Source organism: Telopea speciosissima, chromosome 1, assembly GCF_018873765.1.
Source record: "Telopea speciosissima isolate NSW1024214 ecotype Mountain lineage chromosome 1, Tspe_v1, whole genome shotgun sequence".
Classification (NCBI taxonomy): domain Eukaryota; kingdom Viridiplantae; phylum Streptophyta; class Magnoliopsida; order Proteales; family Proteaceae; genus Telopea; species Telopea speciosissima.
The window spans coordinates 30,421,097-30,445,127 of record NC_057916.1 but is presented as its reverse complement, the minus strand read 5'-3'; the positions used below and the strand labels follow the sequence as shown (position 1 = coordinate 30,445,127).

Here is a 24,031-nt window from a genome sequence, read left to right as displayed (position 1 = left end):
GGCAAATCTCAGGAGAAGTACGTGAAAATTTCCCTTCATAAAATAAACTGACATCTCAAACACATCCTAATACTTGAAACCAATAATGACAATACATACACTGAAAGCACTGCCACATAATATCTTAAATCCAACGTGACTATGCATTTAAAACCCACTCCCCCAAAACTAGCAGCAATGTCAATTAGCAAAGACTAACCTAGTAACATTAATAAGCTATCAGTATTTCCAATGTGAAGCTGAAGTTCACAGCTTGAAATGTTCCAACGCTGAGATCCCATTGAGTCCCTTTTTGTGGCCATATGTGGTATATTCTTTGGCGGTGGTTTCTCTATAAATGGGGGGATTGTGGTCTGACAGTAACTCCGTTATCGGCCCATAGATCCTTGCAGATGGTAGATAGCCAGTAGTAAAGAAGCATGCCACTCATACTCTTGGGCCTATTTTATTGGCCAGTACTCGATGTTCAACGCTCTTGAGCCTATCATTGGATATAAGCTGCCACAATCAAAATGCACAAATCAATCAATTAGCATCACAACAACTTTGTAGTTTACAATAGGTTTATGGATTTTTTTTTTTTATTTAGCTAGTTATGTATCAACTTAACCGAGAAGGGAAGATCAAACTTGCCTGCAGAAGATCCCCAATGTTGACAATAAGAGCTCTAGGGATGGGAGGAACATCTACCCATTGATTCTGCTGAAGAATTTGGAGGCCACCGATCTGGTCTTGGAGGAGAACAGTAAGGAAATCATAGTCGGCATGCTTGCTAGTGCCGATGGTCAGTTCCGGCTCGGGACATGCAGGGTAGTAGTGACAAAGAATGGAATGCCCATCGGCGCAACCCATTTCTGCCAAGTGCTGGGGGTTTAGTCCTAACGCCTCCGACAGTAACCCAAACCAAACATTCCCAATTCTAATTACTTGCTTGTTGTACTCCACCATTATATCTCTAGCAGATTAATCAAATTAACTAGTTAGTATTTTCATTTTTAATCTCTCATATTCACAACTCAGAAAAAAAATGGAGAACAGAGGTGGAGGAAAAAGACCCTTGAATTGGTTGGAAGGATCAATTAATTAATGAAATCCAGATATATTGGGAATTTCTAATTAGGTATACCTACCTGCAAACTAGAGGCAACTGATCAAGGTCGAGAGGGGGAGGAGACATGAGGCAGTACAAGGAGTCCCTCCAATCGGCAGAGGGAGAGGTGTAGAGAGTGAAATTGCTGTTGTATATCACCCTTCTGTTGGCGGCATCCCGGGAAAATAGCTGTTTCTTCAACTCGATGTCTTGTTCGAAGAAACTTCGAACGCCTTGCAGCATCTCCTCCAATACGCTGGCAGGGATCCCATGATTCACAACCTGAAAGAAACCCCATGTTTCCGACGCCTTTCGGACTTGGTGGACCACTTCCTTCCTCCGACTCAAGTCTTTATTATCAGTGATCCAGTCCTGCAGGTCTATAACAGGAAAACTCAGTTGGGTCTGTGCGTGAGAATGACTACTGTGGATGGAGTCTTCTGGTTCATGGAGGTGGACGTCAGGGGCGTTGTAGAAGATACGGGGTACCTTCCTCACCCCGGCATCTACGAGTCCCTTCACGCCAGCTCTTGTTTCATCGAATTCCTTCAACTCTTTTGTCCGGTCATATGTACTCTCTCCTGAAATTTCGCCACTGGGTCTGGGAGAGACGGACGCCATTTTCTTTCGCTTCTTGTCCGTCTCATCGCGCCCCCTCCTCTTTAATAAATATAGGCTCAGGGTAAGTGGTGATAGCAATTGCCCGGACAAACTATGCTTGAACGTCAAGATAGCATAGGCTTTTTTCTTCTTTCAAGTGTCTCAGATGTCAAACCCACATGCTAGAAAGATAGACACCATGTGCTAGACTTCCCGTTGGCTACAAAGATAAAATAGAACTAAAAAACGAAAAAGAAAAGATTCACCGGACAAAGGGATGAGATGAAATATTGTACGCCTGGTTACATCCCCACTTTATCGACGGTTAGATCCCTCTCTCCGCATCTCAATCGTTCAAAACATACATTGTTGCAACTACTCTCATCACCGTTGTTGGAAATCTCATTTCACTGCTCGCCACTTTAACCCTTGCCAAATTCCAAACGACAATGCCCACTATATCTCCTGGCATAAGCCCACTTGCTCCGTTTTTGCTGAATCCACAAAATAGTGAGTAAACTTGGTTAAGGAATTTTTTAAAGAAAAAAAACACAAAACAACAATAAACTCTCCGTGGATTAAGAGAGAGAGAGAGAGTTATCTACTAATAGCAAGGATCGTGAAAATTGTTTGAATGATTTTGAAAACAAAACAAGAATCGTAGAGTGTGTCTAGTATCTTATCTACTTCTACTTTTTTCTTTCTATCAGCTCTCTTCACCGGTTTCTCAACGAATCATTTCTCTCTTCTTCTCATCATTATTAAATCAATTTTATTTGTAAATCTTAATACCGGTTACCTGTAAAAGTTTCATTTATTAATTGATTAATGATTTAATTGAATTAATCTTTTTTTATTCTCTTAATTAAATCAAGATTCTTAAATGAGTTGTCCTAATCTAACGGTTAGAAGGATGCTTGCGTGGAATATGCACCCCCTACAAGACCAAATAGAGTTAAGGGCATTTGCTGATACCAAAGTTGGTGTGAAGGGATTGGTAGACGCTGGGGTGGTGAACTTACCTCGTATTTTCATCCACCCTCCTAATGCCCTCCATGAAGGATAGCCTTGTTCCATCCACAGCCACAGCCACAGCCACAGCCAAACCCATCCTCATCCCCATGAAAAAAACATGTAATCTTTTGTTTTAGGCCACTTGACTATTGTGAAGTTACCAAATTACCCTTGGTTTGACTCAAAATGATCATGCAATCCTCTGACCAATGTGGTGTTACTATTATACCTTTGTTTAACTTCAAACTACCTTATAACTAATAGACCTCATGAATCCATTAAACCCTATTGATTCAAATTAATTAAAATGAGTCTAATACCTTAAATAAAATTAAATAACATCTAAGGTGCTCTAAGATTAGTACATAAAAGAAAATATATTTTTCTAACTACATGTATACCATGCACACTCTTTAATTAAATAAGGAGGACTGCAGACCATAGATTAATTCTTGGGATTAATATAGACCTTATACCGAATAATTAATTAAATAAGAAAATTACAGTTGGGAAAAGATACTCAATCTTCAGGTTTCGTTGCAGATCGAAGCGATCAACACCTGGCGATGTGAAATACATGCCATAAGATTTCTGAAAAAAAAATCAAGATGTTATAATGAACATTACCATACCATGCATGAGCATCATTAGAAATATGCATGCATCCACAGTACCATGCATGCTACCACATGCCATACATATTGTCGTACATCTCAACATCATCCAAATACATTATCAAGCATGTTGTATATGCCATGCACATACAAACACATGCCATGCCATACACATCCGAAACATGTTGTACACATGTGAAACACATCAGACACATCATGAACCAAATTGTACACATTAACTGACATCTACACACATGTCAAACACATCTCGGCACATCGTGACACATACTAAATACATTTGAAAACATACCCAGCACATTTGACAACACATACACTAAAAAAACACTGCCACACAACACCTTAAGTCCAACGTGACTATGCCCTTAAAACAAAATGACATCCCCCATAATTAATAGCAATGACAATTGGCAACGAGCAACCTAGTAACATTAAGCTATTAGTATTTCCCTCACAGCTTGAAATGTTCCAACGCCGAGATCCCATTGAGTCCCTTTGTAGCGGCATATGTGGTATATTCTTTGGCAGTGGTTTCTTTATAAATGGGGGGATTGTGGTCTGATAGGAACTCCGTTATCGGCCCATAGATCCTTGCAGATGGTAGAAGGCCAGTAGTAAAGAAGCATGCCAGTGATACTCTTGGGCCTATTTTATTGGCCAGTACTCGATGTTCAACGCTCTTGAGCCTATCATTAGATATAAGCTGCCACAAATCACAATGCACATATCAATCAATCAATTAGCATCACAACAACTTCGTAGTTTACAATTATGGAATTTATTTATTTATTTTTTTTTTTCTTTCATGGAGACAGAGAAGGGAAGATCAAACTTGCCTGCAGAAGATCCCCAATGTTGACAATAAGAGCTCCAGGGATGGGAGGAACATCTACCCATTGGTTCTGGTGAAGAATTTGGAGGCCACCGATCTGGTCTTGGAGGAGAACAGTAAGGAAATCATAGTCGGCATGTTTGGTAGTGCCGATGGTCAGTTCCGGCTCAGGGCATGCAGGGTAGTAGTGACACAGAAAGACATGCCCATCGGCGCAACCCATGTCTGTCAAGTGGTGGGGGCTTAGTCCCAACGCCTCCGACAGTAACCCAAACAAAACATTCCCAATTCTAATCATTTGCTTGTTGTACTCCACCATTATATCTCTAGCAGATTAATCAAACTAGTTAGTATTTTCATTCTCAACTCTCATCTTCACCACTCAGAAACGAAGATGGAGAACAGAGGTGGGGAAAAAAACCCTTGAATTGGTTGGAAGGATCAATTAATGAAATCCAGAAGTGGGAATTTCTAATTAGATATACCTACCTGCAAATTGGAGGCAATTGATCAGGATTGAGAGGGGGAGGAGACATGAGGCAGTACAAGGAGTCCCTCCAATTGGCAGAGGGAGAGTTGTAGAGAGCGAAATTGCTGCTGTATACCACCCTCCTGTTGATGACATCCCGGGAAAATAGTTGTTTCTTCAACTCGATGTCTTGTTCGAAGAAACTTCGAACGCCTTGTAGCATCTCCTCCAATACGGTATCAGGGATCCCATGATTCACCACCTGGAAGAAACCCCATGTTTCTGATGCCTTACGAACTTGGTCGACCACTTCTTTCCTTGGAGTCAAGTCTTTATTGTCAGTGATGCATTCCTTCAGGTCTATGACAGGAAAACTCAGTTGTTGGGTCTGAGCGTGAGAATGACTTCTCATGTGGATGGAGTCTTCTGGTTCACGGAGGTGGACGTCAGGGGGGTTGAAGAAGATACGGGGTACCTTCACTACCCCGGCATCTACGAGTCCCTTCACACCAGCCTTAGTTTCATCGAATTCCTTTAACTCTTTTGTTCGGTCATACGTACTCCCTCCTGCAATTTCGCCACCACCAGAGACGGACGCCATTTTCTGTACTCTTTTTCTTTCTCTTACTGTCCTCCTTCCTTCAACCACCCCACCTCCCCTTCATTTCTTCCATTTTCTTCATTTATTTAGTTATTTCTTCCATGAGTGTTTTATTTGCTCATATATTTATTTATTTCTTCAAATTTCTTCATTTATTTATTCATTTCTTCCATGTGTGTTTGACAATGATTTTAATAAAGACTTTTATTACTAGAAAAAATAAGTATGAATAGATTGTTTGAGCGGACAGATTTTAATAAAGACTTTTATTACGATAAAAAAGAAGTATGGGTAGATTATTTGAGTGCCCATCATGCTGCGCTCAACTCACAGGCGCCACATGGATTTGATATTCAATGGAAATATATAAATATTCTTTTGGGAGGACCAAAAAACGCATCTCTGGAGCCCTAGAGAAGAATGAAATTGAGGAGAAGTCGTCTTCTACCATTCCGGCATGATTCGAGAGCAGAGACGCGAAGGAAATCAATAGTAAACATCGGTTTGGATGTTGGTGATGGATTTGAATGCTTGATACGTTCTATTGAAGATCTCACAACATTCATTTTGGAGTTGGAAGTTTGTCTTTGAGAAGGTAAATGTGTTCACAAACCATTGCTCTTGAGTTCTAGGTTTATTTCTCTGTTCTTGAATGTATTGGGTAGAACCTAGAGTGTAATCTGTTGTGGGTTGGGTTTGTAATTGAAATCTATTATTTGAGTTGATTGATTGTAAGGCAGAGGCCATTTGGTATTGGAGATTGAGGTCATTGGCCTCACTGAGGTGAGAGGTTGAAGCAGGGTAAGGGGTATCCTAGCCGTAGGGGCGTCTAATTGTATTGAAGTTGAGTACTGGGCATATACGAAACCCTGAGGAGTATTGCTCCGTAGAGATAGCCTTCACATACTGTGAGGTGAACCACGTATATTGTGTCTCTATGTCTACTGTTATTTGTTGGAGACTAATCGCTATTTTGCAGAGTGGGTTTACGGTCTTGGTAAACCTGGCCACATTCTGGTGGTGCAAGGCGAAACTGTAAACAACTGTGTGGTTTGCAGAAGATGTGAAAATTAAGGGAACTGATTCACCCTCCCCTCTCAGTTCAATCTTGAGATATTGGTTAGTAGCTTCAACTCCGGAAAGAGTGTGTATAGAGAGAATGGAGAGAGGAAGAGGTAACGCAGGGGAGGTTTTATAGATGAAGGAAACCAAAAATCCTAAGTCTACATATCAATAGATCTTGAGAATCCAGCTTTCTATGGACACTCAAGATCGGTATCCTCTCATACAAGATATGATATTGTATCCTATATGTTACCCAATATGAGAGGACACCGATCTTATCAGAAGTCCATTTGTTGTCATCCCTAAAATGTATTTATTTAAAATCATATGCAGCTCATAGTTCTTTCTCTAAGTTATCTTTACACGTGTACAATGACCACTCAACATGCAAGGGGATGTGGGAATTATAGAGTTGTAGTCGCACAATGGTTTGCTACGGTCTTAGTGCCTTCATATACCTGAGGAGTCCTCTCCACTTATAGACATTGTTTTTTTTCACCATAGGGATGTACATAGCGATGATGAAATACTATTATGGAATATAGTGTGAGGCCTGTTTTTGATAGAGAGGCTTCTCCCAACCATGGTTTATAGTGGGCTCTCTGTAGCATGCCAAAATAAAGTTTATTTTTGTTTTTTTGAAAATTAGGCTCTCTATTAATATGCTAGTTTTCAGTAATTTTCTTGTAATTTTACCCTTCTCCTAACTCCAAAGTATCTATTCCATGTATTATTTTTATATTTATAGTATTCTAATATTCAGATTTAAGTTTCATGTATTAAAATAATAGTTTGAAGTTAAACTCTTTATCTATATTCTGTGATAATTAAGCTATGAAAACGATAGTTAATAACTCACTTTTTACTGGAAAGAGGAGGCATCAGTCTAAAACATGCCATGCTAAATTATCTGACAGAACACGAAATCATCACTTTGATCGATGTGCAATCGAAGAATAATATGGTAGATGCCCTTACAAAGGGACTAAACAAAGATCGAACATTTAAAACTGCGATGAAAATGGGATTAATTAAAGACCTTTTAGACAGATCTTAATCCAATCCTATGTTATTTTGAATTATTCGAATCTCATCTAGCCATAAGAAACATTTGTGACAATTTACATATTTCAAATAATTTGGTAAGATTACTAAGTATGGAGGTTTGTGAAACCATTCCAAATCTGATGGTGTAGCAAATTTTGTATGATATTTTCTTACTTTGTTATTCCACAAAGAAATATGAAAATTGTTTTGATATGTTTCATTGATATTATGTTTGTTTTCCAGTCCTTCATAGTATGATGTGTCATTCCAAACTTGATGATACAACATATGTGATTGATATAACGATTATAATATTCCAAAAGAAAACATGATATGGTCCTTATAAAAGAGACTATATAAGGTATTGTTCTTGTATAGAAACTTGACGATAATGCTTATTATTGAATTTTGATTCATTTTCAATCATTATATGAATTGTACTAAGTTCTTCTTGTTGCACAAGATAACACAAACCCCAAAGCCGATCGTTCTTCTCCAAAGTCGATAACACAAATCCCAAAGCCGATCGTTCTTCTCCAAAGTCGATAACATAAATCCCAAAGACGATTACACAAACCAAAACCAAGATTCGGAAAAGGTAACGCACGATCGAGGAGAGAAAATATATTATTTTAAGATTGTTAGGATTTAGGGTTTAAGCACAAGGTTGCTTAAAGCAATACACCCTGCATATCAAGTTTGGAATAATACAGGTTGCTGCCTCCAACTAGTATTTATAGGAAAGACTAGGGATTTTAGGTTAGATGGATTTTATCCAGTGGGATCCACCACACCCAGATTCCTTATTCAAGTAGACTTATATTAGAACATATATTATGGTTATAGAATATACCCAACATTGATGACCTATCCGATAGTTTCACCATTACTAATCCTTGTATTTTAGGCCATCTGACAGTTTTTCTTTAGTTTTTTTTTTTTTCCATCAGAACCCAAGAGAAATTGCAAAAGACAATGGGGCCATGGCGGTGTTCTACAATTCTTCTTCTGCTCTGTTTGGGAGAAAATCTAAAGAACAAAATTGAGAGCTCGGAGCTCAGACATGGAATTCCAAGTTGTAATTAATATAGTAGTGATATATTGAAAGGGTTGAGTACACGAAGAGAAGATAGAACCTTCCTCCCTTTCTGTTCTTAGTTGCAGGCAGCCTGTAACCTGGGTTTAAAAATAAAATTGGGGAAGAACATGAACAGTATGTTCACATTTTTTTTATTATTTTTGTGTGATGTTATTCACTCTTCTCCCCTGTACTGCCATTGGAAAAAACTCAAGCTTTTAGGATGAGTTGTAGGCTAGGGTTCTACAAGAATAGAAATAAGGGAAATAATGAAAAAATAGGTTCATTTTAGTATAAAGGGCATTTTGGTCAACTAAAATACAATTTTAACGTTTTCAGTCACCAGTTAACGGACTGATGCTGGTACATGAAATTTTCCAAACCTCATAAGTGAAAGTGTAATTAAGGTAAACCTCAGGGGAAGTATGTGACAGTTCCCCTTAATTAAATAAGTAAATTACCTTTGGGCGAAAACTAATGCTCCAAGTTTCGCTGGAGATCAAAGCGACCAACACCTGGTCATACAAAATACATGCCGTAAGATTTATGGGAAAAAATTGAGGCATTATAATGAACGTCACCATACCCATGCATGAGCATCATTAGCAATATGCATTCATATATCCATAATACCATCATACATACTGTTGTACACCTCAACATCATCCAAATACATTACCATGCATGTTGTACATGCCATACACATACGAACACATGTCATACACATCCGAAACACATTGTACACATGTGAAAGACATCAGACACATCATGAACCATGTTGTACACATCCACTGACATCTATACACATGTCAAATACCTCTCAACACATCGTAACATATATCAAATACGTTCAAAAACATCCCCAACACATCTCTGACATCTCAAACACATCCTAATACCTGAAACCAATAATGACAACACATATACTGAAAACATTGCCACACAATACCTTAAGTCCAATGTGACTATGCCCTTAAAACCCACTTTCGGGGGGCTCTTTAAGAAAAGACATCCCCCAAAACTAGCAGCAATGCCAATTAGCAAAGACTAACCTAGTAACATTAATAAGCTATCAGTATTTCCAATGTGAAGCTGAAGTTCACAGCTTGAAATGTTCCAACGCCGAGATCCCATTGATTCCCTTTTTGTGGCCATATGTGGTATATTCTTTGGCGGTGGTTTCTCTGTAAATGGGGGGATTGTGGTCTGATAGTAACTCTGTTATCGGCCCATAGATCCTTGCAGATGGTAGATAGCCAGTAGTAAAGAAGCATGCCACTGATACTCTTGGGCCTATTTTACTGGCCAGAACTCGATGTTCAACGCTCTTGAACCTATCATTGGATGTAAGCTGCCACAAATCACAATGCACAAATTAATCAATTAGGAACAACTTTGAAGGGCATTTTGGCCAACTTCAACAAAAAAGGGAAGATCAAACTTGCCTGCAGAAGATCCCCAATGTTGACAATAAGAGCTCCAGGGATGGGAGGAACATTTACCCATTGATTCTGCTGAAGAATTTGGAGGCCACCGATCTGGTCTTGGAGGAGAACAGTAAGGAAATCATAGTCGGCATGCTTGCTAGTGCCGATGGTCAGTTCCGGCTCGGGACATGCAGGGTAGTAGTGACAAAGAATGGAATGCCCATCGGCGCAACCCATTTCTGCCAAGTGCTGGGGGTTTAGTCCTAACGCCTCCGACAGTAACCCAAACAAAACATTTCCAATTCTAATTACTTGCTTGTTGTACTCCACCATTATATCTCTAGCAGATTAATCAAATTAACTAGTTAGTATTTTCATTCTTAATCTCTCATATTCACAACTCAGAAAAAAAAATGGAGAACAGAGGTGGAGGAAAAAGACCCTTGAATTGGTTGGAAGGATCAATTAATTAATGAAATCCAGATATATTGGGAATTTCTAATTAGGTATACCTACCTGCAAACTAGAGGCAACTGATCAAGGTCGAGAGGGGGAGGAGACATGAGGCAGTACAAGGAGTCCCTCCAATCGGCAGAGGGAGAGGTGTAGAGAGTGAAATTGCTGTTGTATATCACCCTTCTGTTGGCGGCATCCCGGGAAAATAGCTGTTTCTTCAACTCGATGTCTTGTTCGAAGAAACTTCGAACGCCTTGTAGCATCTCCTCCAATACGCTGGCAGGGATCCCATGATTCACAACCTGGAAGAAACCCCATGTTTCCGACGCCTTCCGGACTTGGTCGACCACTTCCTGCCTCCGACTCAAGTCTTTATTGTCAGTGATCCAGTCCTGCAGGTCTATGACAGGAAAACTCAGTTGGGTCTGAGCGTGAGAATGACTACTATGGATGGAATCTGATTCATGGAGATGGAGGTGGACATCAGAGGGGCTGAAGAAGATACGGGGTACCTTCGTCACCCCGGCATCTACGAGTCCCTTCACGCCAGCCTTAGTTTCATCGAATTCCTTCAACTCTTTTGTTCGGTCACAAGTACTCCCTCCTGAAATTTCGCCACTGCCGGAGATTGACGCCATTTACTTTAGTCTTTTTCTTTCTCTTCTTGTCCTCCTTCCTTTCCTCCCCCCTCCCTCCTGAAATATCGCCACTACCGGAGATGGACGCCTATATTTCTTCCATTTTCTTCATGTATTTATATATTTATTTCTACCATGTGTGTTATTTCTTCATTTTTTATTTATTTTTTCCTTGTGTGTTTCATGGAGATTTTAATAAAGACTTTGATTACTTTCATCAAAAAATAAATAAATAAAGACTTTGATTAATAAAAAAATAAAATAAAAATAGGGATAGATTGTTTGAGTGGTCATCATGTTGGTCTAACGGTGCAAGATCCATTGACCCATTTTTTTTAGTCTTTTTCTTTCTCTTCTTGTCCTCCTTCCTTCTCCCCCTCTTATATTTCTTCCAGTTTCTTCATTTATTTATATATTTATTTCCATCATGTGTTTTATTTCTTCTTTTATTTTTTTAATTTTTTATGTGTGTTTCATGTTGATTTTAAGAAACAAAAAAAAAATAAAGACTTTGATTAGCAGAAAAAAAAAAATAAAAACAGGGCTAGATTGTTTGAGTGGTCATAATGTTCATCTAATGGAGCAAGATCCATTGACCCATTTTCTTTTGTCTTTTTCTTTCTCTTCTTGTCCTCCATCTTCCTCCCTCTCAAATTTCTTCAATTCTCTCCATTTATTTATATATTTATTTCTATCATGTGTTTTATTTTTTCATTTATTTATTCCATGTGTGTTTCATGTTGATTTTAATAAAGACTTTGATTACTTTCACCTTAAAAAAAAACAAAATAAAGACTTTGATTAGTAGAAAAAAAAATTAAAAATAGGGATAGATTGTTTGAGTGTTCATCATGTTCATTTAACTTTGCAAGATTCATTGACCTAGTTTTGTTTTTTTTTTTTTTTTTTTTTTTTTCTTTGGAACTAACGAGGGGGAAGGTTACAACCAGGAGAATCGAACTCGAGAGCTACTAGTGAACATGGGCATGAAGCGTAGCTCACCACCTGTGCTAGACAACTGTTGTTCATAGATCCAAATTTTTTTTTTTTTTTTCCTTCTTTCTTTTCGAGTTTGGCACCATTGTATGTCATATCGATCCACATGTTGAGCTCTCAAGCCTGCACTGTAGTGCATCGCCACATCAGTACAATACAGAAGAATTTTTTCCAGCTTAGACAAAGATTCCTTTTTGGCCTTTGAGGGGAAGTAAAGGCTGAAGACTGAAGCTAACGCAGAATCACGGATATCAACCACCGAGTAGCATTATATTTTCTATTATTGTACATGTATTTTGGTGAAATCATAGAGGTGTATATTATACTCTTTTTTGTTTTTTTTTTTGGGATAAACTAGAGCAGTATATTAAACAAAAAGTAAGGGCGGCGGTTCCTACTCCCTAGTGCCAAGATGTGATATTGCCTAGCGATTTTCTATTTTACGTTAGAGAAATCAGTGTGGTCCGCGTCGCGAGGATGAGAGACTGAATATACTATGTAATTAATTAACTGTGATTAGGGATGTAAACGGATCGGATTCAGCTCGGATGTGGATCGGATATGATTGGATCCGGATATTTTCTGGCTGAATATGGATACCTCTAAACGGATTTGGATACGGATTGAATTCGTATTTTCGACCATCCGTTTACATCTCTGTCTTGTGTAACCGGGGACCATCCTTCCCCTAGCGGATATAATTTACTCTTAATCCATATCTTTTAGATCATAATTCTCTTTTCAAAAACCCTCAAGATTATTATTTACTTAATTTTTTATTATTAAGTACCTGGATTTTATTTTTTCAAATAGATTTTTATCGAAATATTCAGATGTTTTTTTTGGATGTCTATAAACAAATATATATGGATGTCCCTAAACGAATACGCATGCAGATTGGATTCGAATTTTTGAATATCCATTTATTTTCCTAAGTGTGATGTGGTATTTCCATCCTTGCTGTCTTATAGTCTAAACATGAGAGGCGTTTCAAATTTAGATACCAAGCTAGGCCTAGGCCCACCATCAGAAATTAGCTAGCTTACTTGCCGGTCAAAATTTAGTATACAAGCTAACAGACATCATTTCCTTATACATTCATGCCTTATTCACACTAGACATGGATCGTGATCTTTTACGATGCCCTGCCCATAGTGGCTGTGCGGCCCCCAGGCGAGCGCGACATGCAATGTCTGCCGGTGCACTGGCGAGGGTAAAGCGGACATTGCATCTTTGCGCTCATGCGGCAGCGCCGCACGAGGCCACTATGGGCGAGGAGTGCGTAGACATTGCATCTTCGCTCTGTCTGGGCCGCACAGGCCACTATGGAGCAGGGTGCCGTAGAAGATCTGTATTGCACTAGACATACACATATATGAGGATTTCCTAGGGACGAAATTGGCTGCTACCCGAGTTGCAGCTATGTTCCTGCTGCCCCAATTGTAGACACCTATATGAAATCTAGAAGGATATTATGGAAAATACTAAAACCAAAGAGGGTACTTGTGAACCCAAAGGGGAAAGGGATTATCCAAGTTTGCGCCCACGATTGGGGCAGCAGGAACATGGTTGCAGCCAAATTTTTTCCATTTCTAGGAGCCTGGGTTAGTCATAGTCACACAGTACTATCCTTTTCTCCAAGGAGCAAAGTACATTCTAAAATAGTAGTTTCAGGCTATCAATGTGATTGTATTTCCTTGTATAATCGTTCCAGTGCTTTGAATATATATATATATATATGAGTACAGGGGATAACCCTAGTCGGTTCCTCAAACAGTTCAAGAAGATCTCAACATCTACTAAATAAGGAATTCCATATCACATGTGATTCTAATCACATATCTTGCCAAAGGAGAGAAGATTTTGTCATTCAGCGTCCATATTTGAGGACTCATAATGACGGTTGATTAGGGGTGTCAGTTTCAAGCCCGGCCTAATAGAACTGACCGAGCCTGCCTGGCTAAAGCCTGGCCCGGCCCGATCCGTTTATTAAACATGTCGGGCTTAACACGTTTCGTAAACGAACGATCCCAGTGCGGGGTTTTAACCCATCGAACGTCCGACCGGATCAACCGATTCCAGACCCAACCTATCCCATCCGGTAACAATCCAACCTAGCCTGACCCTTTAACTTTAAAATTCCCCTCCCCTTCCCTCTCCCGGTCTCCCTTGGTGTCCTATCTCATCAATCAAAAGTAAGCCAAAGCATGGATTCTTCATTCAAAGTACAAAAATCATAATTTCTGATTTTTTTTTTTTTGTTTAACTGCTTTGACTGTTGGTTCCTATCTATCTATGTCATCATCCACTCATGGGCTTTACCATCTTCCATTGATGTTCTGTTTTGGACATCTGAAGAGAGATGATCCAAGCAGCAGAGCAGGGGATTGGGGGGGGGGGGGGAGTTATATTCTTCTCATGGATACATTTGAATGTATTAAATTAGGAAGGCATACTAAGAGGCTTTCTTGAATTTGTAGGGGCGGGGGTGGAAGGGAAGTTCGTCCTGCTGCAAAGCATCTTCCTTCTCGTTATACAACGATACAACCTTCAAATTGATACTACCCAGACATTTAAACTAGGAACCACTTCCATGTCTAACAATTGGGATATAGAAGTTGACACCATCATGGTATGTGCACAACTATTGCTGCTGTTGCAACTACTATACTTATCGGATGTGTGCTACAACAGAAACGTATATACGACAATTATTCACCTGCATGCACATAAATATGAGTAATTTGTATGTCCAGCCTTCACATTAGCCACTCCATTTTAATAAGCCCATTATATTCAAAATTGACTGGATCAAGATGAAGTGGGTCGAAATGGACAGCTTGAATGGTGCTTCTCATTTTGGGGTTTTTTCTTTAGCCCTCTGTGGCTACACTGTTTAAAGTCCGAGTAAGGTCCGTTTAGAGTTAAACATGCCCACAGCCCGGTTATGACTCGATTATAGCAGCCCAATTATAGACCAAAACCCGACCTAGCCTGACCGAGCCCGACCAGGCCCGGCCTGAAAACTTAAAGGGGTGGGGCGGTTGACACCCCTACGGTTGATACACCCTTAAGTGGAAAAGCAGTGACAACGGATCTTCAACTTGTCCCTTAAAAACTGAAAGCGCACGGTGGAGAGCGCCTTTGTGAGGATGTCAGCAAGCTGATCATGGGTGGATATAAATTGGACCGATAACTGCTTCTTGGCGACACAATCACTAACAAAATGGAAGTCGATTTCAACATGTTTCGTGCGTGTGTCAAAGACTGGATTGGCGGAGAGGTAGGTAGCGCCAATATTGTCACACCAAAGGATGGGAGGGTCCTTAACCGTAAATCTAATCTCACCAAATAGCGACTCAAGCCAGATAAGCTCAGCCATGACTTTATATTCAGATTCCGTGGAGGAACAGGCCACCGTCTTTTGTTTCTTAGAACCCCAAGAGACAAGGTTTGGCCCCAAAAATATAGCAAATCCTCTGGTTGATTTACAATCAACATCATCTCCGGCCCAGTTGACATAAAAAAATGTTTGTAGGTGAAAATCATTGGTTCGTTGAAGAAGAAGACCATTATCCCTTGTCTGCTTTAGATAACGAAGAATACGCTTGACCATACCCCAATGATCCTTGGTAGGTGCATGCATGAACTGGCAGACCCAATTTATAGCAAAGGAGACATCGGACCGGGTGAGGGTGACATATTGTAAAGCACCTACAATGGAGCAATACAGAGTGGCATCAGAAAATAATGCACCCCCTGAATCTGAAAGCTTGGACGTGGTAGTCATGGGCGTGAGTATGCCTTTGCAATCGGCCATGCAAGGCCGAGTAAGGAGGACACCGATATATCGCGACTGAGAGAGGAGCACCCCTTGAGGGTGCGCTAGGACCTCAATGCCCAAAAAGAAATGAAGAGGACCCAAATCCTTGATTGAAAATTCTGAGGTGAGAGAGATCAGAAGCCGTGTTACCTGAGCAGGATTATTACCTGTGATTAGGATGTTGTCAACATATATGAGGACATAAATAAGAATGTCGCCACGGTTATAAATAAATAGGGAAGGAACAGTTTTGGAGGCAGCAAATCCATATCCATATTGAACCAAAAATTATGTCAACCGTTGAAACCAAGCATGAGGCGCTTACTTGAGGCCATACAAGGACCGATGAAGCCGGCAGACACCAACCGAGTAACATTAATATATATATACACATAAATATATATTTTATGTGTAAATTCAAACTTAAATCTAAAAGAAGCATTCTATAGGTAGGGGGGGAATTCACCAATTCACACAATGACCCAGCCCAATATGGTGATATGAGCTGGAGGAAGGAGGTTCTTCAGAAAAGAAATTCCCAAAAACTACAACAATTACAATTGGCAAAGACCAACCCAGTAACATTAAGCAGCTATCAGTATTTCCTATGTGACGTTGAAGTTCACAGCTTAAAATGTTCCAATGCCGAGATCTCATTAAGCCCCCCTTTGTGTGGGCATATGCGGTAAATTCTTTGACGGTGGTTTCTCTGTAGATGGGGGGATTGTGCTCCGACAATAACTCCCTTATGGGCCCATAGATCCTTGTAGATGGTAGATAGCTAGTACTCATGAAGCATGCTAGTGATACTCTCAGGCCTATTTTTATTGGCCAGTACTCCATGTTCAACGTTCTTGAGCATACCATTGGATATAAGCTGCCACAATCACACAATCCACAAATCAATCAATTAAGCATCAGAACAACTTTGTAGTCATAATATATGTACCAACAGAGAAGGGAAGGGAAGATCAAACTTGCCTGCAAAAGATCCCCAATGTTGACAATAAGAGCTCCAGGGGTGGGGGGAACATCTACCCATTGGTTCTGGTGAAGAATTTGGAGGCCACCGATCTGGTCTTGGAGGAGGACAGTAAGGAAATCCCCGTCGGCATGCTTGCTAGTGCCGATGGTCAGTTCCGGCTCTGGGCATGCAGGGTAGTAGTTAGACAGAAGGGCATGCCCCTCGGCGCAACCCATGTCTGCCAAGTGATGCGGGCTTAGTCCCAACGCCTCCGACAGTAACCCAAACAAAACATTCCCAATTCTAATCACGTGCTTGTTGTACTCCACCATTATATCTCTACCAGATTAATCAAACTAGTTAGTATTTTCATTCTCTTCTCACATCTTGAAAAATACTCAGAAAAAGAATATAGTAGGGAATGATTAATTTGGTACATCTACCTGCAAACTGGAGGCAATTTATCAGGGCTGAGAGGGGGAGGAGACATGAAACAGTACAAGGAGTCCCTCCAAGTGGCAGAGGGAGAGCTGTAGAGAGAGAAATTGCTGTTGTATACAACCCTCCTGTTGATGGTATCCCGCGAATATAATTGTTTCTTGAACTCGATGTCTTGTTCGAAGAACCTTCGAACACCTTGAAGAGTCTCCTCCAATACGCTGACAGGGATCTCCCATGATTCACCACCTGGAAGAAACCCAATGTTTCCGATGCCTTCCGGACTTGGTCGACCACTTCCTTCCTTGGAGTCGAGTCTTTATTGTCGGAGATGCATTCCTGCAGGGCTATGACAGGAAAACTCAATTGGGTCTTAGACTGAGAACGACTACTATGGATGGAGTCTTCTGGTTCATGGAAATGTAGGTGGACATGATCAGGGGGGTTGAAGAAGATACAGGGTACCTTCACCACCCCGGCATCTACGAGTCCCTTCACGCCAGCCTTGGTTTCATCGAAGTCCTTCAACTCTTTTGTTCTGTCATAAGAACTCTCTCCTAAAACTTTGCCACCGCCAGAGATGGACTTCATTTTCGCTACTCTTTTTCTTCTCCTTCTTCACTCCTCCCCCTCTCCCCTTTTATTTATTTATGTTTTGGAGTGTGGATGTATTAGGTATAGAATTAACAAGTAAATGTTACTAAGGGAGACGAACTATATATTCTTGCACGTCAGTCGTCAAGAAAAGAAAAAACATAATAAAATAAAGATATGATGGCACAATGGATTGAATTGTATATCATAGTTCACTCCCATGACATATTTATTATACGCCCTTTACACTCCCACTTTGTTGACGGTTACATCCCTGTCTCCGCATATATATATGGGTTGTGCATCCAACAAAACACTTTTGATTCCTGTGAAAGCTACCTAGAGAATACCCCTTCCCTGTTCGAATTTCTGTTTTGTGTTGCCTTTGCAAAAGTATATGAGTACGGAATCCTACCATTTCGGATTGCATTAAGTTTAGTGGGCCTATTGTTACTTTCCCATTAATCGAAGACTGTGCATTAGAGTATATGGTTGTTTTATCTTAGAGGTAAAATGCAAGAACCCTGATTGCAATCAAATGGGATGTTTTAGACCTTATGAAAAGTGTCTGTTTAAACACAACTCAACCAATACTATTTGTGTATTTCATCTTCAGCAACACTTTGGTTCTTATTGGCATCATTCATTCGTTCAAGGAAGGTTACTCAATAGTGTAGAAGCAGGAATTTGGATCCTCTATTGCCGAACTGCCGGTAGGACTTGTGCTGCCACGACATGGTGCTGTGCGTAATGTCCGTCTTACCCCTGCCCAAACGTCTTGTCCGAGTGGGGGTAAGACGGTAATTGCACGCAGCCCCATGTCTAGGCAAGCACAGCTCCTGAGGCTCTTTGGCAAGCTAGAGATAAGATCCGGAAGAAGAAGCACATAAGTCTAATAACTTTAACACCTTATTCTAACATATACCTACCTGCAAACTGGAGGCAATTCATTAGGGTTGATAGGGAATTTTTATCGTATGCGGTTCCCTGACCGATGCGGTTTCTTAGTACCTCTCACAAGAGGAGGGTGGATCCCACCCGGGCAGAGTGTTCGAACAGGTGCCTCGGATGGGTCCCACCCCCCTCTTGTGAGAGGCATTAGGGAACCGCACCGATCAGGGAACCGTAGACGATAACGGTTCGTTGATAGGGGGAGGAGACATGAAGCACCACAAGGAGTCCCTCCAATTGGTAGAGGGTGAAGTATAGAGAGAGAAATTGTTGTTGTATCCAACCCTCCCCCGTTGTTGGCATCCCGCGAATATAATTGTTTCTTCAACTTGGTGTCTGGTTCAAAAACCTTCGAACGCCTTGTAGCATCTCCTTCAATATACTGGCAGGGATCCCATGATTCATCACCCGGAAGAAACCCCATGTCTCTGACGCCTTCCGAACTTGGTCAACCACTTCATTCCTTCGACTCGAGACTTTATTGTCAGTGATGCATTCTTACAGGTCTATGACTGGAAAACTCAGTTGGGTCTGAGTTCAAGTGCCTAGCATACTTGGTAGCAGGTCATGTGTGGAAGCCCATTGCTACAAGAAGATATTGAGTTCAAGTCTCCTGATTCACATCTCCCCTTCCCCAATATAATAGAATGACCTACCGAAAAAAAACTCAATTGGGTGAGAGTGAGAATGATTCGATATGGATGCCAAAAGGACTCTGCTTCATGGAGACGGAAGTGGACATCAAGGGCATTGTAGAAGTTACGGGGTACTATCGCCTGAAACGGCCTTCATTTTCTTTACTATTTTTCTCTCTTCTTATCTTCCCTCCAACCTCTCCCCCCTCATTTATTTTTTTATGGATAATTTACAAAACACCCCTTGAAAATAGAATGAATCTCAAGTCACCCCCTCTTATTTGAAAATAGTCATCTATTCTCCTCTACAGTATGTCAATAACAGTGTTAGCTTACGTCGAACAAAAAAGTGAAAAGATAATTTTAACCTCAACAAAAATATGATAAACAATGACAATTTAGATACCCAATGTTTGTTGAAAATACACCTTAGATACCGAATGCTTGTAAATTATATTTAGGATACCAATTTTGACATTCCCAATTCTACCCTAAATCACCTCCACCATTACAACCACCATTGCCTCAGCCACCACCACCATTACCACCATTACCATGTGCAATAAATATGAATGAAACGAGCTTTACCCATTCTCATTTCTACAATTTCTTCTCAATCGTCTTTCTTCCCCAAGTGTTCACACCATCTACTAAGCATTCTTAATTTTGAGCTTCACCTAATTTACTTCCAATCTCCAATCTTCTCCAACCTTAAATCAAATGGCACAGGTACTCTATCCTTCTCTATCCATTTCTTAATTTTTCTTTTTTGTTACATTGATGTATCAGAGTAATCTTATCCACTCTTTCTCTTCTCCAACCTTTTTTTGGGTTTGGTGGAATTTTTAACAGAAGGTGGTCCTGAAGAACCTGACCATGACCGACGATAAAACGAAGCAAAAAGCAATACAAGCTGCAGTTGAGATTGTTCTGGGAGAAATCTAGGGTTACGAGGAAAGGCAACTAGGTGCAGATTTTAGAAGGGATCGTACCGGAACAGGGATAAAAGGGCGTTTCAAGCCTTTTTTTTTTATTTTTTATTTCACCGGCATCTGAGGCTGGAGTTATGGCCGTCAAATCCTGATGGTCGTTCGCCGTGTCTGAGCTTAGTCATCGGCCTCTAGTTTGGTCGCTACAAGAGACTACGATGGTGGTTGTTAAAACCTAATTCCATTCGATTTAGCAATTTAGGGAAGGAGAGGGAATATTTTTTTTTGATTTTTTGTTTTAACTAAAATATATATATATATATATATATATATATATATATATATATATATATATATATATATATATATATATATATATATATATATATATATATATGTTGGGTTTTTTAGATTTAAAGGTAAAATTGTAACTATACACCAATTAAGGATAGTTTAGGGTTTTAAATAAATTTAACTAGCTAATTTCATCAGTTAACCATTTAAAATTAAAGGTAGAGACTAATTTGTAATATAGGGTTCTAATGAAAGAGGTTTTCTGAGCATTTTCAAATAAAAGAGGGTGACTTGAGATTAATTCTATTTTCAAGGGATATTTCGTAAATTATCCTTTCTTTATTTATTTATTACTTTGGATGTGTGTGGTCACGATTCCCGGGACATTGTTGAGTAATGGTAGATATAATAGACATACACTCTTTTGTCCTCTCTGATTAAAGTCAAAGCTGAACCATGGTTCTATCAGTCTAGCAGCCACCGACCAGCATTATCTATATATTATACAAATGTAGGGCAGTAGTGTCTGACTGTCTGTGCATTGAACGAAGAACGTTACTACCAGGGACATTGCCTATTTTCTATTTGTTACGGAGATAAGTGTGGTCTCGTTCCGAGTCCCGACGATGCTAGACTGACGTAACTGTGATGTCGATTCGGTATTATTGTGGTATCTCCATCCACGATCCCTATTCGATCTCTATACATGAGAGGCGTGTCAAATTTGAACGACACCATCCCACGCCCACCATTATCTATCTCTGATCTCTTCTTGCCTGTCAAAATTTAGAATACGAGCAAACAACAGGTCTGGATGTCTCCTTACCTTGCACAGTTGCACATATAGGAGGATTTCCAAGAGCTCGATCTGGGTTGGTCATTGTCACAGTATTGTTCTTACAAGTAACAAAGTACATTACTAAAATGGTAGTTTAAGGCACCCAAGAGGAGGTAATTTTATCAGTTACTTATGACCGGAGCAAAGAGTTGAGGGAATTTGATGATACTAAAGCTGGTGTGAAGGGATTGGTAGACACTGGGGTTGTGAAGGTACCTCGTATTTTCGTCCACTCTCCTAATGCCCTCCATGAAGGATCGCCTGGATCTATCCACAGCCACAGTCAAACCCACCTCAGGGTTCCGATCATAGATTTGGGGGACGGCGTCATCCATAAAGATCTAACTTTAAGGAAAGAATGGGGGTTCTTCCAAGTGGTGAATCATGGGATCCCTCAAACTGTTCTGGATGAGACGCTGCAAGGGATTAAAAGGTTTTACGAGCAAGACACGGAAGTGAAGAAACAGTTCTACACCAGGGAATATGCCAACAAAAGGGTTGCATACAATTCCAATTTCGATCTCTACAGCTCTACCGCTGCTAATTGGAGGGACACTTTTTTTTTGCGTCATGGGTCCTCAACCTCTCAACCCCGAAGAGTTGCCTGAGGCTTGCAGGTAAGTGATCTTTCCAGTGCTAGTGTTAAACGTTTTATTGATCAAAGTGAACTTCCAAATTCAAAATGGTGAATCAGTGATTTATATAAGCTCAACATCATCATGGATTTCGCCCCAGGAGTCCAATAATATTCTCACCTACCTTCATTACAACCACTACTTAACATTTCAAGTGTTTGGATGTACTATGTGATCATCCCTTTTTTTTTTTTTTCTGTTCAACTGAGTTTGTCTATCTGATCTGATTAATCTGTAGAGATATATTGATAGAATACTCGGATCAAGTTAAAAGATTGGGGATTATCTTGTTCGAATTACTATCAGAGGCTTTGGGGCTAAATCCTAATCACCTGAGGGAGATGAGTTGTGATGATGGACATCTCCTTATCTGTCACTACTATCCTGCATGCCCTGAACCAGAAGTGACGATGGGCGCCAGTAAGCATGCTGACAGTGGTTTCCTCACAGTCCTTCTACAAGACCATATTGGTGGCCTCCAAGTTCTTCATCAGAACCAATGGGTTGATGTTCCCCCCACACCTGGAGCTCTGATTGTGAACATAGGTGATCTTTTGCAGGCAAGTGTCTCTGTTTCTTACACCTAAATCATACTGTCGTCGTCGATTAAGTACATGTTTGGCTAAGTTCTTGCTCTTCAGATTTTAACGGGATTCTAAAATCCTGCTTCTAATGTGGTTGGAGAAGCAAAATACAGAAGATCTTACTCAGGAGTACAAGAAGTTTCCTACTAACTTCTTGGCTTTTAAGCCTTTGAAAGACAGAAAAATCTCTCTTGGATTATGGCTTCTTCCCATCCAACCACCCCGCTGTTATGAATATGGAATTAGGGGATATGATTAGATTAGTTGATTAGATTAATTAGTTTGTTTGTTGATCAACGGCAGTGGTGACTGAAATTTCTGCAGAAGCAGCGAGAACTATAGGGGTGGATGACAACACAACCATGGAAATGGAAGAGATCTCTGCCACAGATGCTCCAGATAATGCCAAGTAAGGTTCAAGATCGGCCATTGAACCAAAATCTTCAACTGCCACAAGATCAACACTATAAATCCTCTCTTGCTCCTTGTAGATTGCATCTTCAAGACATGGAAGGAACGCATGATTTGGGTCGTTCCAGTGACCGGAAAAGGAGAACCAACCTGTTGTCCTCGGAGAACAAACCCATTGGAATGAAAGACCTGGAAGGATGAAAGCAAAGGAAACGGGAAGCAGAGGATCAATGAAAGCACCAATTGGGATTTTCTCATTATTTCGAGTCAGGGAGGGATTCCTAAGAAGAGGGAACTGAGAGAGACAAACTAAACTAATTTCTTCATTCTTTTCATACTCAATGAATACAAGGAAATCCCTTTTATAGGGGTAATACAACCAACCCTTTGTAACAACAACCTAACTAATCAACAAACAACCTAATTAATCTAATCATATCCCCTAAATCCATATTCATAACACCCGCTCTCCCCACAACAAAGTTATTAGATTACAGGATTAAGGAACTTACCTAATTCTTGGCCAAAGCTGGGCAAGGTTCAAAACCTGGAATCAGGGTCTGCCAATTCCAATTTAATTTCTAAAGCTATGAAATTGGTACCTAGGATGAGCTACCCAAAAACAAACTTAATGGTGTGGTTAGTTTTAATTGTAATTTTGTCTGATTGATATTGTGGTTGTGGCAGCTTATATCCAATGATAAGTTTAAAAGTGCTGAACATCGAGTATTGGCCCACAAAGTAGGCCCAAGACTATCGCTGGCATGCTTCTTCACTACAAGTTATCAACCATCAACGAAGATCTATGGGCCTATCAAGGAGTTGCTATGTAAGGACAATACCCCCATCTACAGGGAAACCACCGTCACAGAATACACTTTACGCTACCTAGCAAAGGGACTTGATGGCACTTCTGCGTTGCAAACTTCAAGTTCAGAAGAAAAAAAAATAGCGATACTAATTAAGGTCCTAGACTCCTAGGAGTTGGAA

At 40.2% G+C, this 24,031-nt stretch overlaps 2 protein-coding genes and 2 pseudogenes across 5 annotated transcripts; 1 reads left to right on the top strand and 3 right to left on the bottom strand.

The window, feature by feature from the left end:
* Positions 1 to 221: 221 nt before the first annotated feature.
* LOC122668860 (1-aminocyclopropane-1-carboxylate oxidase homolog 1-like) lies at positions 222 to 5,270 on the bottom strand. 3 transcript variants are annotated; one of them, XM_043865425.1, is made up of 3 exons: positions 4,658 to 5,270; positions 4,173 to 4,494; positions 222 to 498 (listed from the first exon to the last, which is right to left on the bottom strand). In XM_043865425.1, the coding sequence occupies exons 1-3, from the start codon at positions 5,236 to 5,238 to the stop codon at positions 427 to 429; spliced, it is 975 nt and encodes a 324-aa protein (XP_043721360.1). In that variant the 5' UTR covers positions 5,239 to 5,270; the 3' UTR covers positions 222 to 426. The 3 variants fall into 3 exon arrangements, with proteins under 3 accessions (XP_043721360.1, XP_043721369.1, XP_043721352.1); XM_043865434.1 differs by lacking the exon at positions 4,173 to 4,494 and adding an exon at positions 634 to 955; XM_043865417.1 differs by lacking the exon at positions 222 to 498 and adding an exon at positions 3,788 to 4,039.
* On the bottom strand, positions 3,725 to 10,997 carry LOC122668887 (1-aminocyclopropane-1-carboxylate oxidase homolog 1-like). 2 transcript variants are annotated; one of them, XM_043865464.1, is made up of 5 exons: positions 10,372 to 10,997; positions 9,874 to 10,195; positions 9,516 to 9,779; positions 6,319 to 6,323; positions 3,725 to 3,786 (listed from the first exon to the last, which is right to left on the bottom strand). In XM_043865464.1, the coding sequence occupies exons 1-3, from the start codon at positions 10,947 to 10,949 to the stop codon at positions 9,528 to 9,530; spliced, it is 1,152 nt and encodes a 383-aa protein (XP_043721399.1). In that variant the 5' UTR covers positions 10,950 to 10,997; the 3' UTR covers positions 3,725 to 3,786; positions 6,319 to 6,323; positions 9,516 to 9,527. The 2 variants fall into 2 exon arrangements, with proteins under 2 accessions (XP_043721399.1, XP_043721390.1); XM_043865455.1 differs by lacking the exons at positions 3,725 to 3,786; positions 6,319 to 6,323 and having other exon boundaries at positions 9,513 to 9,779.
* Positions 10,998 to 16,375: 5,378 nt separating this feature from the next.
* LOC122668902 lies at positions 16,376 to 19,247 on the bottom strand (annotated as a pseudogene).
* A 1,974-nt stretch (positions 19,248 to 21,221) lies between these two features.
* Positions 21,222 to 24,022, top strand: LOC122644697 (annotated as a pseudogene).
* Positions 24,023 to 24,031: the final 9 nt, after the last annotated feature.

Coding starts and splice junctions, on each gene's coding strand:
- LOC122668887 (XM_043865464.1), bottom strand. CDS start 10,949: ATGGCGTCAATCTCCGGCAGTGGCGAAATTTCAGGAGGGAGTACTTGT. Junction 10,196..10,371: donor CAGTTGCCTCTAGTTTGCAG/GTAGGTATACCT, acceptor TTAATCTGCTAG/AGATATAATGGTGGAGTACA. Junction 9,780..9,873: donor ACATTGGGGATCTTCTGCAG/GCAAGTTTGATC, acceptor GATTTGTGGCAG/CTTACATCCAATGATAGGTT.
- LOC122668860 (XM_043865417.1), bottom strand. CDS start 5,238: ATGGCGTCCGTCTCTGGTGGTGGCGAAATTGCAGGAGGGAGTACGTAT. Junction 4,495..4,657: donor CAATTGCCTCCAATTTGCAG/GTAGGTATATCT, acceptor TTAATCTGCTAG/AGATATAATGGTGGAGTACA. Junction 4,040..4,172: donor ACATTGGGGATCTTCTGCAG/GCAAGTTTGATC, acceptor GATTTGTGGCAG/CTTATATCTAATGATAGGCT.